We start from the raw sequence: 18,994 nt of genomic DNA, 5'->3' as shown, positions 1-18,994 counted from the left end.
CACAAATCAAAACCGTATTTTTACAAAACTTTAAATTTTTCCTTTGAAGTGTGGATCAAAAACGTTCGATTGATTTAAAAAAGTTCCTAATTTATCAACTATTTTGTTTAATAACAAAATAGTTTCTCTTAGTAGTACTACTATAGGAACAATCGGTTAACTATAGGTGCAAGGGAGCTAAAATTTTAAGCAAATCTATTTATTTCGATCAATTTTTTTTAACAAAATCGAGCTGTGTGTCAATGGTACTTAGATAAATAGCTACTGATCTTCATGTCAAAAATTATTTTGCTACGATTACCAGCGAAACGGCCGTAAAAAGCCACTAGTGCGACTATAGGGGACCGTCCACCGACCCTAATTAATTTATTTACTTTTGAAGCTGATTAAGTTTTTTTTTAATTGTGTAAACATTGCATTTAAAATATTTTGACCTAATATTTTAACAAAACCTGCTAAAAACATGTTTTCGAAACATCATTTTTTTAAATTTGTGCCAGATATTACATTTTTAGCATTAAACTAAGGTTTATAAAGCATCTTGTTATAACTACGAGTTGAATAATGTATGTATAATTTTTCATAAATGCAAAAATAATTTTAATAAAACAATGCAAAGACCCCTTTGAAGGTTTAACAAATGGAAAAAATCCAATTTCAGCTTTTTTTATTAAAAATTGAAAAAAATGGAATTTTTCATTAAAATTATCTTTTTGTAAAATAACTAAATAAAAACATTTTTTTTATTAAATGTGCTGCATAAACAGTTTTAAATCAACTCAAAAGCATATACAGTTAAACCTCCATGAGTCGATGTTCCATTACTCGATATCGACTCATGGAACCATACTAAAAACCTAATTTCATGGTTACTATGATGGTCCCCTCAAACAGTTTTCCATAGCAATGCTGTTCCATGACTCGATATTTCCATGAGTCGATGGTCCCTTCAATATCGACTCATGGAGGGATGACTGTAAAAAGATTTGAAATTGGTTGAGCATTTATGAAATTATGGTCAAACAAGTATGATTTTTTCAGTTATTTGTAAAAAATTGGGAGAAAACTACTTTTACCCAGTGAATCCATTTGTCATCAAAACAGACGAAAAACAAACAACAAAGCAAACTCGCTCACAACCGTTTGTCCCAACTTTTGCGGATAGGGATACAATCAAAATCAAAAATTTTATGACAATCACAGGGCGCAATATTGTAGCAACTTTTTCAACTCGCAATAATTCAGTTATTTTAAATACAAAACTGAATTTGTTCCATGGATGCTGTTCGATAATGTGTCAATGTTCACCAACACGGAGAAAGTTCTCGAAAATGGCAATGCGAAGTACAGAAAATCGCTTCGCACGTGGTGATCGATCATTGTCATATTCTGTTCAAGTGGTGATGAACTGATGTTGCGGAATAAAATTGTTGCAACAAGAATAGGAGCTGACAATGTCTTTGTTGATGCGTGTTGAGTGACAATTGATTCACTGCTTTAACCCTGAAAGAGAGGAGACAGCTGGCTTAAATTGCGAGCTCCCAAAAGTCAAGGGAACCTGTCACCAACTGTCACTGGAAAACCAACACATTCGGAGGGCAGAATGTGAAAAAGTGTCGAAATTCAAGTAAACGTAATTAAAATTTCTAGGTGTTTTTAGATTTCACATTTTAGAAAGTAGAATACCTATATATAGTTGTGTGTAGGCGAACTGTTTTCTTGTATTCATATTCAACAGGATATGATTTTGACCAAAATAAGTTCATCTGACCGTTGTGCACTACTCAAGAATTGAAAAAAGAAGTCAAAGACGGCTAGAAAACATTCCAGCTGTCAGTGAGCTGTCTCCTGTCTCTCAGCTTTTACCTAAGACTAGTTATGATTTTATTCAAATTTAATGTTCTACGAACGTTTCGTAAATTTAGTTAAAATCAATAGTTTTAAATTCGTAGGAAAATAACCAAGTTCACTGAAGGTCATATTTTATAACTTGAAAATTAACCTGCAAGTCTTTTGCGCCACCTACAGTATTGAACAATACATTTGCAACTTTTTCGATTTTCCATACAAAATAACCAACTTTGGTAAGCTATATCTCAGTTATTTATGGACCGATTTGAATGAAATTTTGGCAGAAAATCAGTAATAACTTTAATTTTAACATACATTTTTGAGTGATTTTTCCAATCACAAGTTTAAAACCAATAACGGTTTGACTAAAGTGAATTTTTTGACGACTTTTTATGATTGACACTAAACATATTGAAGGAATAGCTTCATGGTATCCTCAGCAAAGTTGTAAATTTTAACGAGATGAACAAGTTTGCTGAAGACAGTTTTTGTGTAAGGCTATTTTGAGATAAATAGTTTTGAATTTTTCCTCGAAAGTTACACTCTAAATAAACCGTCATAACTTATAAACTCGTGATTGGATAAATTATTCAAAAATATATGTTAAAATTCAAGTTATATCTGATGTTCTGTGAAAATTTCATACAAACCGGTCCATAAATAACTGAGATCTAGCTTACCAAAGTTGGTCATTTTGTATGGAAAGTCGAAATAGTTGCAAATGTTTTGTCCAATACTGAATAAAGCTTAAAATATGTTTGGTTCGAACTTTGAGGTTTCTCCTTTCATGTGATTCGAATTCAGAAGAGCACAAGAATTTTTGGTTTTGATAACTTTCGAAATAAGCCGCACTCTATTGCTGCGGGGGTAAAAAGTTGATTATTTACGCAACTAAGTGTGTTAATTTTTGAATGCATAGTAAAGTGTAGATTAAAACAAGAATATCGCGAAGAAAAATGTGTTGGTTCATAAAAATTATATGCGACGGCTATGGTTATATGGGCAATGTAATTAAAAAAACAGATTTTTAAAGAATTTCCAGAAGTAAAATTTGAAAAAAATTCAAATATGTCCCAACAAATTTCTTTGGGTATGAAAACACGAGGAATTTAGGAAACAGTCCTTAAGTAGTTTCTGTAATAACCAGTGAAAACCTAAATGAGCTTTTTAATCATAATAAATTCTTCACGGCTTCTTAGAAGCGATCAAACATTTTTAAGAAAATTCTAATAATTTGGCAAGATTGCTCTTTCAGTAAGCATCATAAGAATAATGCTTTGAACAATATCAGAATTAAAACCCGGATATTTTTTTGAAAGTTTCAAAAAAAAATTGCCTCTGTGGAAAAGTCTATGAACAACATGTCTCCCAAAGTTTGTTTTATTAACTTTGCGAAAATTGAACTAAATAGAGATTAGTTTGGACAATCCTCCTAATTTTATTGAAAAATTCTTTATTCTAAATATATGAAACTTCATGATGAAACTCCTTTTTATATTTTACTACGAATCCCCATGAAAATTCATCTTTCAGGTACTACTGAGAATTCCTTTATCAACCTTAAAAAGCTTCTCAAATCATTGCAGCAAGCACTCCATAAGGATTTATTTCAAAGAGTTTTTTTTAGAAATCAATGCAAGAATCCTCTAAGATCTAAGTAATTCTTACAATAAATAACACATATAACTGTAAACAATATCACAACATGATCTTTCTCAGTACCGTAATGAATCCAATGGTTACCCGACCAGTGGATTACAACAGAGTTGTAACAGATATTGTTACTCATTTAACGCCTTTCTTTCTAACAAAAAATAATATAATTTTGGCTAGATTTTAGATAAAATAACTAAAAATATATTACAAATCACATCACATCCTCTATACTAAACAAAATATGTTATAATTTAAACAAATATGTAACTCATTATGATTCAAATCAAACATGAATATAACTCATTTGGTTATTTTCCATAACTGAATTATAACAAAATTTGTTATGACCAATTGCTTCCGAATTTTTAATAAAAAATTTTGTTCTAATAATGTTTTAAATTGAAACAAATTTGAAGCAGGCTTTTTTATTATAACTGTTTTTGTTTTAATTATGTTATAATTGCTTCTAACAAAAAAGAAACAAAATTTGTTATTTGTAACAAATTTCAATATAATTGTACTACTATTTTGTTGTAATCCACTGGTCGAGTACCCGACTGTAGCACAATTATATCAAGATGTAGCACAATTATATCAAAATTTGTTACAAATAATAAATTTTGTTTCATTCTTGGTAGGAGCACTTAAAGATGGTATATGAAATTTGAAATGATTAAAACAAAATCAGTTATAATAACGAACGTTGTTTCAAATTTGTTTCAATTTAAAACATAATTATAACACAATCTATCTATCTATATAAATGAAAATGGAACGGTGTTTGTTTGTCACGAAATGGCTCACGAACGGGGCAACGGATTTAGATGATTCTTTCTCCATTTCATTCGTCAAAGGTTCCGACGTGTTTGTGTGTATAAAAGTTCCAGAATGTTCACCAGGAAAGTAGGAAAAACGAGAATGAACGAAACTGTCATTGTGTATGGGACGATTCATAGCGGTTTTAACAGCCTACTTGATGGCAAGACGAAGTTTGCCGGGACCACTAGTTTGTTATAAAAAAGTTGAGATCAATAGCTTATAACAAATTTAGTTATAATTTAGTTATGGAAATTAACAAAATGAGTTATATTTTTGTTGATTTGAAACTTAATACGTTACATTTTTGTTTAAATTATAACATTTTTTGTTTCAATTTTGTTTAGAGAAAATTGTGTTATAATTTTTCTTATTTTAACTACTAATCAGCTAAAATTATAACATATTTTGTTAGAAAAAGGACTAACTGTGTAACAAATTTTGTTACAACTCTGTTGTAATCCACTTGTCGGGTAGAAAACCGTCCATTTCAAACAGAACGCTTACTATTTATATGAAGTGTAGCATTCAAAGCCTGTACGATTTTCGATTTTCACTGAATTGCTTAGAAATGCTTTTTTTGTGATTTTTTTTAAAGGTTTTCAATGACATTTTACGTACTTCTTCAATGAGGATTTTTTCCTAAGATTAATTCACGTAATCCACTAAAAATATTCCAAGACATCTTTTCTTTTTTTTCTTCTACTAAATCTTTAAAAAGTGTTATCCAGACGTCCCTATTTATTTCTTTATATTCGTCTACTGAAACATGAACTTCTTTATAATGTTATTTTTATGTGAATTTTATCATTTCAAATTTTCTATGAATTCTTCAAAAAAAAAAAATGTTTCTGTTATCGACTATAATTTTTATTAGAGATAAATGTAGGTAATTCTTCTTAATTTTAAAAAGATTTCCTCCAAACATAAGTTTGAAGAAAATCTTTGCAAAAGCTTCTCGCTGCTCATTTAAGGGTTTCATTAAGAAATCTACTAAGATATCGTGGAAACATCCGATAAGGTTTCTTCTGAGGTCTCTGAAAACCACTACACACATTCTTCCATGAATACGTCCTCCTCATTCTGTTAGAAATTCTTCAATAGATTTGTTTGGGTGCTCCTTGTGAAAATTCTGTAGGCATTTGATAAATGAAGCATAAACCATCACAAAAAGATTTTTCTGCACTTGTGAAAATTACCTACAGATTTGTTCGTCCAAAAGAGCCTTATTTTGGGCAGCATTTTTTAAAGAGAGGGTATGAACAGTTAACACATCTCAAAATTTTAAAACACTTAAGTCCCACCCTGCCAAACGGTTACATACATTTCACCCATCGCCGTCTCAGAGGAACGAAACTTCCCAAAAACAGATTGTATAGCGCCCAGCCACCCCATTTCAGCTGCCAAAGTTAGTCGCGCAAAAAAAAAGTTATCTGACATTGGCCATTAATTTGTGTGCTCTGCATTGGAATCATAGGACGCTCTCACCTTGTTCGCATCAAGCTCACGGTCAGGAAAGAAGCGACATCTACGCCACAAAGTGCTACTAAACGATGTTTTAATTAAGCTAGTACCGTACACATGCCTCAAAAGTTAGCAAAGCTAGTTTTGAACTTTCGCCGGTTATCTTGTTTGTGTTTTTCGTTTCTTTTCTTTGTTCAGTTTAATTTCACTGCTGTTTCATGCTGTGTTCACACTTCGGTTGAAATTATCATCTGGTTCGTTTATTTGATTTATGTTTGCAGTTTATCAGACTGTTTGAGTTGTTCATGGAAATTGTCATCCCTCAATTACATAATAATCCTTAAATCTCATTATGGATGGCTAATCAAAGTAATCATTGAAATGCGGAGAAATACATACTAGAATCATCATTCCCATGCATACTAGATCCTCATAAAATTCCACTTTTGCTTTTTTCTGCTCCCTTTCAATTCTCTTTTTGTCTTCCTCCAAATCTCGACGTGCCACAAAATTTTACCCCACACGTCCCCCACCCCACCTCCTATCGAAACGTTTTTTGCTCCCGTTTTGTAAGACCTTTTATCACTCATTTCCGCCGCGGGAAAACCATTTTTTTCTTTTTCTCTCTTTCTCTCTCTTCTCCATTACAGACAACGACTCTGATTGGTTTATTGAAAACGGCACGTCTATTGCGTCTAGTGCGAGTGGCAAGAAAGATCGATCGCTATTCGGAATATGGCGCTGCTGTTTTAGTATTACTGATGGCTACCTTTGCACTAATCGCTCACTGGCTGGCTTGTATTTGGTACGCATTGAAAACAAATAATACAGAAAAAAAACAACAGCATATGTACTTCCCACTCCCCGACACAGTTATCTTCTGTTTGAATACTAAACAATTTCGAAAAAACAATTACAATCATATTACATTAACAAACGTGTGCACCTGAATTTATGCTACCAACAACGAGACCAAAACATCGAAACACTAACACGCGCTCAGCTCCCCCCTCAAACCAACAGAAACAACACACGCAAACTGAATAATTCATTATAATCGAACTTTTCAACGGGATTCCCAAACCAAAGCGAAAAAGTCACAACGACAGCGTCAGATTGCCGCCGCTATTTCATCACACACTTTACTCATATTGCATTCACCCATTGAACAGCGGCAGTCTGTCGCTGTCACTACAACACCCATTGCATCGGTTTGGAAAGACCCTTATCGTTTCTGTGCGCGTTCTCGCAGAGGTGAATGGGCATAAAAAGCCCAAAAATCGCTTATGCATTCCGACGGTAGGAATTATGGGAAAAGCATGTCATGAATTCAAATTTGAAGCGCACTGACCCATGATGCCTACCCAGGGCGAATGCCAGGGTGTGTAATTGGCCCCTTCCGTACCCCCACAACCCGTATGCAACGCACACACACGTACAGATGTTTTCGCCGAGGTCGCGGAGAAAAGTTATCCTTTAGTTTTAATTGCAGTAGAGGCAGAGATCGGATTTTAGGATTTCGGTGTCACGTAACTGTAGATAATGTTTTCCGATGAAGTGGAACTAAATGTAAAATTATTGCGGGATAATGAGATGGAGCAGCATGGTTGTCGATAACAAATTTTAACGAAGCAGTATTGTTTTCTCGCGAGTTATCATGCAGCCTCATCAGAATCCTAAGCTTTGGTAGTATCGTTAGTCAATGGATTTCCCGAAATTTTCGTGTAATATCATGCTAGGTGTTTCATCAGTATGTGCATCAATGTTATCATAGCAGAAATTTGAACTGAATTCATACAACCAGTGAAAAAAGTTAGTGAACAAATACTTTTTTTTCACACAAAATTTGCATTGGTACTAAGAATTTGCTGGAACTTTAAGGATGAACTACAAATTGTTCGAATACAATTTAAGTAATCAAGAGATGTTTAAATTTTATCCCACTCGGTAGGTTTTTGATATTAATAAATCTTCAGGCTGTTTAGTGGTAAACCTGTAAATAAATGAAAACCAAATTTAGTACTATGGCAATTCCACTATAGTTTCCTTTAACAAACACGGGTATTTCGACCTCAACTGTAATATTAGGGTGGGGCTTATTTCCAAAAATCATTCGTAGTCAGGATTTACAAAGTGGAAAATGATCATCGGTCCCAAAATAACATCCTGTGAAAAAATGAGAATTTTTGGTGAAGGTTTAGAGGTGGCGCAAAGGGCGTATGTGCAGTTTTCCCATTTTAGTGAACTCTGAAAAATTTTGGTATGCTTTTCAGCTTGTTTTGGTGATTTTAAGACCCTTAAGGGCAAAAATTCACCTCAAAATTGCGATATCTCCTCTCCTTTAGATGATATTTGACGAAATATATTTTATGCATGCGATTTTTGGCCCTTGAATAGGTTACAATGACTGATTACTATGAACCCGAATAAGAATAGCTTGGGAGGATTCCTATGCTAGTAGAATGGAACAAAGAGCAAAGAAGAATGATAGAAAGAACAAAGAACACAGAAGAATGTAAGGTGGGGTGGGTTAAACAAGGGGGAGGGTGTAGCTGATGATATTATATTAGAATCAACTATGGAGTCGTGAAAATATCTCGGTTGGATGTATGAGATGTGATTATATGCAAGTTTAACACTCATTTAGTATTTTAGAATGTCCGTTTGATATAACTCCAGCAATTGCTTTTATAATCTGAAAGAAATTTCAGAGGGGCCCAAATCCATGCAGGCTCAAAATCCGTACACTTCATACAAATAGAAGGAGTTTTATATGACGAGGAAGGGTTTAGATTCATTTCTTAGGTGTTCGGATTTTGATCCCACACGATATATCCTTATTAGGTAAATCCATAAACGATTTTTGCTTTCCAGCAATAACACTTCTTGTTAGAATTTCTGGATTATGATGCCATTTCAGCAATTAATTGCGTTTGGGGTTCCAATACTTCACTTTCGCCACAACACCTTCAACATAACTTCGGACAAACGAAAATGCAGATGAAGTTCAATATATCGTTCTACATCTGTATTTGAAATCGATGTGTATAAACAACAGCAGAAGGAAAAAAAATCGGTAGTCAAAATTCAAATTAGTGCACGAGCTTCTATAGGGTGCAAGAGATAAAGCACTTCAGGTTGAAAACCTCTCAAATAAAACCAAAATTAAGTCGTCACAGTTCTGAAACATATTTTTTAGGACAGAGCTACATGAAGGAATTTTCACAGGATGTCCTATGTACAGTGAGAGGCAAAATAAAGTGCCCACCTTACCAGTTTTCGAATTTCTCTCATTGATTTGGTTCAAATTAAAGTTCACACACCTAAATCTTTTGTGATATTTTATTTTTGATGTTCTTTTAAAGTTGCACTTACGAAATTTTGATTAAAAAAAGAATTTTACTTAAAGAAAAAGAAAATCAATTTGTATTGAAAAAAAAGTAGTGACAAAAATAAGTGCCCACTTCCTTCTTGGCCCCAGAAAAGATGATTTAAGAAAAATAAAAAGCAATTTAATAGTTAATGTGTCCTCCTTTGGCCTTAAGGACTTGCTGGAGGCTCTTCGGCATGCTTTTCACCAGGTTTTGTAGGTGTTGTGGATCTAGTTCTTCCCAGGCGCGCTCCAAGGCTTCAAAATAATTATTTTTGTTGGTAACACCAGTTTTTTCAACCCTAGCATCGAGAATCGCCCACAAATTCTCGATGGGGTTGAGGTCTGGGCTTTGTGGAGGCCATTCCAGCGGTTTAATCCGACAAGACCGGAAGAAAGACTTGGTCTTCTTTCCAGTATGCTTCGGGTCGTTGTTCTAGAGAAATATGAATTTCTCTTCAAGGCCCGTCTGGATCAGCGAAACCTCCAGATTTTCCAGCAAGATGTTAATGTAGGAATCTGCCGTCATTATTCCGTCGATTTTCACGACGCTTCCTACTCCACTCCATGAAAAACACCCCCAGACCATCACATTTCATCACATCACACTTCCATACGTCACCGTTCCTTGGATGTGGCGCTCCTGAAGCTCGAGCTGTCTAACCGAGAGCGGCGGGCTCGTGTGTGATGCAGAGCACCACATCCAAGGAACGGTGAAGCATGGAGGAGGAAATATATATAAAGGAGGGTTTCCAATTAATCTATTATTCTTTTTTAGGAAATCGATAAGATGATATAGCTGACTCCGAAGCTTTAGACAACTTAATTGGCACTAAGTCAGCTTTTCCTTGTATCGGAATAGTAGGTGCAGCTTCGAATGTATTGCAGAGCAGCAACTCAGCTCAAACAATATTGGAATAGTTGTATATGAAGGAACCCAGCTAGGTCTGCACCGGTGGCAAACTAGCCAATTAACTCAACAGAGCGAAAATGAAAATACGCTGGTTGACCGGGTACTGACAACACAATATCACAGATGTTAAATATTCAGCGAGATACTCTTAATATACGCAAAATGTGGAAACTAAGCCACTATTGTGAAGTTATTTCGCTTATACAAGTACTAAAAGTGAGCTTGAAATTTGAATAAAGGGTTACACAAACCTACGTATCAATAGCTTAAACTATTTTTATAACAGTTTATAGGATGAGTTGTTAGCAAATGAATGAATAAGTGAATATACAGTCAGTCAAAAGAATACTGTTTTTCCATGCAATATTCTCAAGTTTAGGACTCTGCATTTTACATTAGGTAGTATCGAATTTGTAAAAATTTTAAAAACGAGCTACAAATAATCTGAAATTTTGTCTGCAGTGAATTGATTATATTGCAGTCATTTTTCATAGAATGTCAGAGGGTTGTTCAAAGGCAAAAGTAAGTAACCGATAAGTTTTTATTTTTGTTTTAAAACGGTAGGTTGTGGGTTGTTAGTTTATTCAGTAAAGTTATTCGCTTTCTGAAACAAAAAAAAAACAAAACAAACGAACAATCGAAAACCTAAATGAAATCCGAATTCAGTACTTTATCATACTGATGTCAAATCTTGTACATTACAGTGATGACAATATTACAGTAGGGTGGGGCTTATTTCCAAAAATCTTCCGTAGTCAGGATTTACAAAGTGGAAAATGATCATCGGTCCCAAAATAACATCCTGTGAAAAAATGAGAATTTTTGGTGAAGGTTTAGAGGTGGCGCAAAGGGCGTAAGTGCAGTTTTACCATTTTAGTGAACTCTGAAAAATTTTGGTATGCTTTTCAGCTTGTTTTGGTGATTTTAAGACCCTTAAGGACAAAAATTCACCTCAAAATTGCGATATCTCCACTCCTTTAGATGATATTTGACGAAATATATTTTATGCATGTGATTTTTGGCCCTTGAATAGATTACGCTGGCTGATTAATATGAACCCGAATAAGCATATGAATAGCTGGGGAGAATTCCTATGCTAGTAGAATGGAACAAAGAGCAAAGAAGAATGAGAGAAAGAACAAAGAACAAAGAAGAATGTAAGGTGGGGTGGGTTAAACAGGTGGGAGGGTGACTGAGGAATCTAGAAAACGATGATTATATTTATTGACTTCATTTTTTTCATTTTTTTTTCTCGGGGATGGGATTTGATCCCAGATCCTCAGCGTGAAAGGTGTGTGTTCTAACCACTACACCAGGTCCGACCCCTTGACTTCTATTTAATATTACCTACTTCAGAAATATTTCGAGAAATTTTTCTTCAAGTAGGGGAAGAGCACCAATTTTTTAACCATCTCTAGTTTTCAACCCATGTATACGATTTTATTGGAACTTAATGCAACTTTATTGGACTTTATGGAAAAAATTCAATAACGGCTAAAATGTCCTCAATTCCATGCGAAGTTTCATCATTATTCTCCTGGTAGATATAGATAAATGCACGTCACTTTACTGCTTTAGTTCAATAATCGTTTGGTTGTTTTTTTTTGTCTGAATGATGATAGCAATATATCGAAAGGGACCGTTGCAAAATTTACATCCTGGAAATTCAGCCTCACGCAGTATCTATTAGATTCGTAACTAATTTATATAATTATTTATATATACAGTGAGAGGCAAAATAAAGTGCCCACCTTACCAGTTTTCGAATTTCTCTCATTGATTTGGTTCAAATTAAAGTTAACACACCTAAATCTTTTGTGATATTTTATTTTTGATGTTCTTTTAAAGTTGCACTTACGAAATTTTGATAAAAAAAAGAATTTTACTTAAAGAAAAAGAAAATCAATTTGTATTGAAAAAAAAGTAGTGACAAAAATAAGTGCCCACTTCCTTCTTGGCCCCAGAAAAGATGATTTAAGAAAAATAAAAAGCAATTTAATAGTTAATGTGTCCTCCTTTGGCCTTAAGGACTTGCTGGAGGCTCTTCGGCATGCTTTTCACCAGGTTTTGTAGGTGTTGTGGATCTAGTTCTTCCCAGGCGCGCTCCAAGGCTTCAAAATAATTATTTTTGTTGGTAACACCAGTTTTTTCAACCCTAGCATCGAGAATCGCCCACAAATTCTCGATGGGGTTGAGGTCTGGGCTTTGTGGAGGCCATTCCAGCGGTTTAATCCGACAAGACCGGAAAAAAGACTTGGTCTTCTTTCCAGTATGCTTCGGGTCGTTGTTCTAGAGAAATATGAATTTCTCTTCAAGGCCCGTCTGGATCAGCGAAACCTCCAGATTTTCCAGCAAGATGTTAATGTAGGAATCTGCCATCATTATTCCGTCGATTTTCACGAGGTTTTCTACTCCACTCCATGAAAAACACCCCCAGACCATCACATTTCCTCCTCCATGCTTCACCGTTCCTTGGATGTGGTGCTCTGCATCACACACGAGCCCGCCGCTCTCGGTTAGACAGCTCGAGCTTCAGGAGCGCCACATCCAAGGAACGGTGACGCATGGAAGTGTGATGTGATGAAATGTGATGGTCTGGGGGTGTTTTTCATGGAGTGGAGTAGGAAGCGTCGTGAAAATCGACGGAATAATGACGGCAGATTCCTACATTAACATCTTGCTGGAAAATCTGGAGGTTTCGCTGATCCAGACGGGCCTTGAAGAGAAATTCATATTTCTCTAGAACAACGACCCGAAGCATACTGGAAAGAAGACCAAGTCTTTCTTCCGGTCTTGTCGGATTAAACCGCTGGAATGGCCTCCACAAAGCCCAGACCTCAACCCCATCGAGAATTTGTGGGCGATTCTCGATGCTAGGGTTGAAAAAACTGGTGTTACCAACAAAAATAATTATTTTGAAGCCTTGGAGCGGCGCGCCTGGGAAGAACTAGATCCACAACACCTACAAATATATATATATATATATATATATATATATATATATATATATATATATATATATATATATATATATATATATATATATATATATATATATATATATATATATATATATATATATATATATATATATATATATATATATATATATATATATATATATATAAATATATATATATATATATATATATATATATATATATATATATATATATATATATATGCATATTTATTTCTTTGAAAAGTCCTAAACTGTTATACAAAATATTTCATGCAGTTGGCTTGCGCATCCGTCTTTCAAATTGCGATCTTATTATTAGCACTTGTATAAAAGAAACCTAAACAAAACATTCTCATGATGTTCACACAGCTTGCGTATTTTCGAAAAATCTTGATGTTCAGATCGTTCAGGCATCGTGCTAAATAGGGAGTTGTGTTATGGACCCTTTGCGTATTATGGACCCCCACAGAAAAACATAAAATTAACACTCAAAGCAACCTTATTCCTATGAAAATCCACCGGAGGAACTTCGATTGCATTGTTAGTTAGCAGTTTCAGGCAAAATATGTGGTCTAAGGTGCATAAATATAGAAATTTGAACAGTTTTGTAAATGAAACCACGTAAGAGGGTCCATAATAGGCATTTCCAGGTGGGTCCATAATAGGCACGTCGGCGGCGAGCTGGGTTATGTGGGAATCAAATGGAAGGTACATAATAGGAACCGCCAAATTTGTAAACATTCCTATTATGGACCCCGGGAGGGTAGTAAAAACTAAATTAAGTTTGCTATGTTGGGCTAGACACGGAATTTAAAAGCTGACCGAAGCTAGTGCTAATATATTGTCTGTGAACTTCGAGCCGTGCAGTTAGTGTTGAGCGGTTCCACGCCGTTTCGCAAACCCGATTATTTTTGTATGTTTTGAATCGCCTGAAAATTTGCATACAGATTCTTTATGACCAAAAATGCCATTATGAACTTTCAAACCGCCATTTTGAACCTTGCCTTATTTTTGAGAAGGGCGTATTGGAAAATGCATGGCAAATTTTTAAAAACTGTAACTCGAAAACGGTTTGTCCGATCGATTTGAGATCTTCTACAAAGTTGTAGGTATTGCTTAGGACTATATGGAGAAAAATATGCACGGTAAGAAAAAGTTACAGATTATTTTTTATTTCAAAAACAAAATTTTAAAATCGATTTTCTCCAGAAACGCAGTTTCGATTTTTTTTTTTTTTTTTTGATATGTTTTAGGGGACAACTTATGTGATTTATTGCACAATGTTTCAAAATGGAAGAATTATGGACAAAAAAGTTATGGTTTTTTAAAAAATTACAGATTTTGAAAAAAAATCGAAATAGAGGAAAATAATAATTTTTTATGTGATTATTTGAAAGTACAGAAAAATTGCAATCGAAAAGTACTTAAGTATTTTTTTTTCTAGGTTGCATCAATTTCGAGATATACTCATATTTATATAAAATTTTCAAATAAGAAAGAAAAATAGGCCCTTTTCAAGCATATTTCGTGTTTCTCCATTCCAGAAAAAAAAAATATTTTGATTGAGTGAATCGTAGCTAAATCGTTTATCGTTTGATCAAAACATTTATGCTTAAGTATTGAAAAAAGAGTGCACGGTAAAAAATATAAACGATATTTTCAAATGAAAATTTGAAGCTAATAGTTCTCAAAAACCGCAACATTGATGTTTTTAATTTTTGGATATATTTTGCGGTTGTTGTAGGTATTGTTTACGACTATTTGGAAAAAAATATGCACGGTAAAAAATATTGACAGATTTTTTAATAAAAAAAATTAAAATCGATTTTCTATGAAAATGCATCTGTGATTTTTATTACTTGGGGACAACTTATGTGATTTATTGCACAATGTTTCATAATGGAAGAATTATGGACAAAAAAGTTATAATTTTATAAAGTATTACAAATTTTGAAAAAAATCGAAATAAAGGAAAACAATATTTTTTATGTGTTTATTTGATAGAACAGAAAATGCATTGGAAGAGTACTTAGTAAAATTTTTCTAGGTTGCATCAATTTCGAGATATACTCATACTTATATAAAATTTTCAAATAAAAAAAGAAAAATAGGCCCTTTTCAAACATATTTCATGTTTCTCCATTCCGGAAAATTTTATTTTGATTTCAACAACACAAACCAAGTCAAGTCAAGTACACAACACTGAAGACGGCTTTACAGTTGAGGTTGAAATACGCGTATCTGTCGAAGGATACAATAGTAGAATTAAAAGGAACAGTACTACTCATCTTTTTGTATATTTACAGGCATTCTACTAAACAGGCTCCACAAGGGTTTTCATCACTTTTGCCTGTGTTAGTAGGTATGATGAACAAACACGTTTTGGGTGGGTATGGGACCCATACATTTGGACATGGTAAATGAATAAAAGAAAAACGATGTTTTTTTTACTTCATGGGTACAAAAATAGTCAAGTTTCGAAATATGTTTGAAAAGGGCCTATTTTCCTTTTTTTATTTGAAAATGAGTATATCGCGAAATTGATGCAACCTAGAAAAAATTTACTTAAGTACTTTTCGATTGCAATTTTTCTGTACTTTCAAATAATCACAAAAAAAATTATTGTTTTCCTCTATTTCGATTTTTTTTCAAAATCTGTAATTTTTAAAAAATCATAACTTTTTTGTCCATAATTTTTCCATTTTGAAACATTGTGCAATAAATCACATAAGTTGTCCCCTAAACATATCCAAAAATCAAAACTGCGTTTCTGGAGAAAATCGATTTTAAAATTTTGTTTTTGAAATAAAAAATAATCTGTAACTTGTTTTACCGTGCATATTTTTCTCCATATAGTCCTCAGGAATACCTACAACTTTGTAGAAGATCTCAAATCGATCGGACAAACCGTTTTCGAGTTACAGTTTTTAAAGATTTGCTATGCATTTTCCGATACGCCCTTCTGCAAAATGGCATTTTTGATCATAAAGAATGCAAATTTTCGGACGATTCAAAAAAAAAATTAAATTAAAAAAAATCGTCATATTCGGTGGAATTGCTCTGTTGTCAAGCTTTTCACAGCCGGAAAACTTTTCGTGATATTTCCGACTATGCAACTGTATTTTTTCATCATATAAAACATTTACGCACCCTGAGCAAAGTCGGATAACTGAATAATATCAAACTGATAGTATGTAACTTTCATTATCGCTGTTATCATTTTGATATTTGTTATCAGTGATAGCAGAATGATAACAACATACAGGTGTGTTCGGAATAATAATAGTGAGAACCGATTTTCATACGAAATTCCCAATTTCGGCATGTTGTAACTTTGTTTCCTTATGAGGAATCGGCATGAAAGTTTGACATAGAACTACAAATATGCTCAATTTAATTATCACAAAATTTGTTTTTTTTACACTACCAGTTAAAAATTTGAACACCAGGTTGATCGCTAAAAATAATAGTCGTTTTTCTTTTGTAAATGTTTGGTCAGCAACAATTTTATGAAAAAAATATTCGTTTATACATTTATTATTTGGGTGGAAATTGTTGAATTGACAATTTGTTGTCCAAGAAGCATATGAGTTTTACTCATGGCAACTTGTCAGTTTCACGAATCAGCTGCATGGGTCTCCCTCAGGGATCATGTCTGAGTCCTCTTCTTTATAATTTTTATGTGAGAGACATTGATGACTGTCTCATGGAAAATTGCTCATTGAGACAGCTTGCAGACGATTGTGTTGTTTCTGCAGCCGAACTACAAGGACCCTTACAAGATACTCTGGACAATTTGTCTACTTGGGCCTTAAAGCTGGGTATCGAATTCTCTGCGGAGAAAACTGAGATGGTTGTCTTTTCAAAGAAACACAAACGCGCCAAATTTCCGCTTACACTCATGGGTAAGACAATCACTCATAGTTTGTCTTCTGAATATTTCGGGGTCTGGTTCGAAGCCAAATACACCTGGGGGAAACACATTGTGTATCTGACACAGAAATGCCAAAAACGAATCAACTTCATGCGAACTATAACCAGAACATGGTGGGGAACCCATCCGGAAGATCTGATCAAGCTGTACCAAACAACCATCTTGTCGGTCTTAGAGTACAGTAGCTTTTGCTTTCAATCCGCGGCGAAAACACATATGCTGAAGATACAGCGGATTCAGTACCGCTGTCTTCGCATCGTGCTAGGCTGCATGAACTCTACTCAAACAATGAGTTTAGAGGTACTTGCAGGGGTACAGCCCTGACAGATCGTTTCGTGGATTTAACACTCAGGTTCCGCCATCCTATCCCCAAATTGACCTGCATTCGGACGCAGCCGGCGCCATTATTGTTTATTATAATAATGTGAGCACCAGTACTCACACATTGAGGATGCTACTGATACCGAGTAACGTCTGTTGGTTCCCTGTGTAAGTACAGCTGTTCTTGCAATAACGGAGTAGCATCTGCGGGCGGTCAATCATGCTCATGCTCATGCTCATGAAACACTAGTCAACAATGTACTTTGATCTAAACTGAAAAAAGTCCTAAGAGTTTTAGTATTGCACTGTTATAATCAAAAAAGAGCGAGAGAGGAGAGAATCCCTTACTAATACATAGATCCTTTTGTAAAGCTAAGCGATATTTGATTCAGATATTTGGAACTATAAAATATTTATACATTATTTTAGTCACATCTATCCTGAACACCAGATCTGCCTTGAATGTAGTCTCTAGATCTATGTGCTTTGTTGATGATTATGAAGAAGTGTTTTATACGATAAGAAAATAGGTTTGAAAAAATGGGTTGCATGAAGTATTCAATAGATTTTAAATGCAGAACATGGTCAGAGAGATTCGAAGAAATAAATTTTGTAATGTATTGAGGTACAGAAAGAAGTTCCAGGTCATAGAAGAACTTCCGAAAATTGATGTTATGATATACTAGGATAATCATTCATTGTTTAACATTTTTTCCAGAAGCAAAGAATGCCCACTAGACTCATGGAATAAAATTGGATGGATGTGTGAGTTCAATGGACTTTCGTTATTATCCATTAACCGAGTTTCCTTGCACCAAATGCTTGAAGTGTAGCTTGATCGTATATTTTGTTTTGTTCCGTATAGAAGTACAAAGTCAATCCATAAGCTATGTCTCGAATTGTACGACATTCTTTAATCATATATCGACGAAAACGCCGTTTATTTGGCGACATGTTATACGTATAATTTTGCACATATAAGCATCGCATAACATAAAACGTTAGGGGGGTCGGTAGCCTTGAGGTAGCGCTTTCACTTCATAAGCGGAAGGTCATGGGTTCAATTCCCAGTCCCTCCACAAAGAAACCCGTCCAGCCACCAGAAGACGCCGCACGGAGGACCGTGTTTTGGGGAGCACATCCATCCTCCGTCAGTATCAGATGGTGACTGAGACAAACTGACCCACTTCGTTATACGTACATTCTGATTGTCATTCTGATTGTCTAGGAAGTGGCATTTAAAGAGATTATTGATACAGTACTTGTACGTAGCGATTCAAATAAGTGAAGTACAGGAGTACTCTGTCGAGACTTTTGTTGACATCTCCCTGGAGACTGATATTTTTTGATGCTGTGGACATCTCTGTTTATCCTTCTGTATAAACTTTTAAGGAAACTTCCTCACACACCCCTATTGAAACTTCTTTGAAAACCTATAAGGACCCCGCACACTGTAGGATCTGTAACATAAAATTACTTATTAATCCATTTTACTAATTTTCAAAACTGTACAACATTTATACCTTATTTTTTCGAGAGTAAAATCATCTATTATTAAAAAAAATTGATTATCCTATCCCACAGTATACTGTATAAATTGTCTTCACCCATGCGTATGATACGGATTTTCAAAAATTAAATTTGTTCCAATTTTAAAATTTCAAGCACCTTTTCAAAGTCAGAGGATCCCAGTATGACATTTTCAAT

The 18,994-nt window shown here is 34.3% G+C and overlaps 1 protein-coding gene across 9 annotated transcripts in view; it reads left to right on the top strand.

Moving 5' to 3' along the window:
- The window catches only part of LOC5571255 (potassium voltage-gated channel subfamily H member 6), a 529,023-nt gene that overhangs the window by 468,322 nt on the left and 41,707 nt on the right, over positions 1–18,994 (top strand). For all 9 annotated transcript variants that reach the window (XM_021840247.1, XM_021840253.1, XM_021840246.1 and 6 more), the window contains one exon: positions 6,438–6,592. In XM_021840247.1, coding sequence (XP_021695939.1) covers positions 6,438–6,592 — 155 coding nt within the window. The remainder of the gene's footprint in view (positions 1–6,437; positions 6,593–18,994) is intronic.

Source organism: Aedes aegypti, chromosome 2, assembly GCF_002204515.2.
Source record: "Aedes aegypti strain LVP_AGWG chromosome 2, AaegL5.0 Primary Assembly, whole genome shotgun sequence".
NCBI classification, from domain to species: Eukaryota; Metazoa; Arthropoda; class Insecta; order Diptera; family Culicidae; genus Aedes; species Aedes aegypti.
Note: the sequence above shows the minus strand (reverse complement) of the source record. Positions and strands in the feature narration are given on the sequence as shown.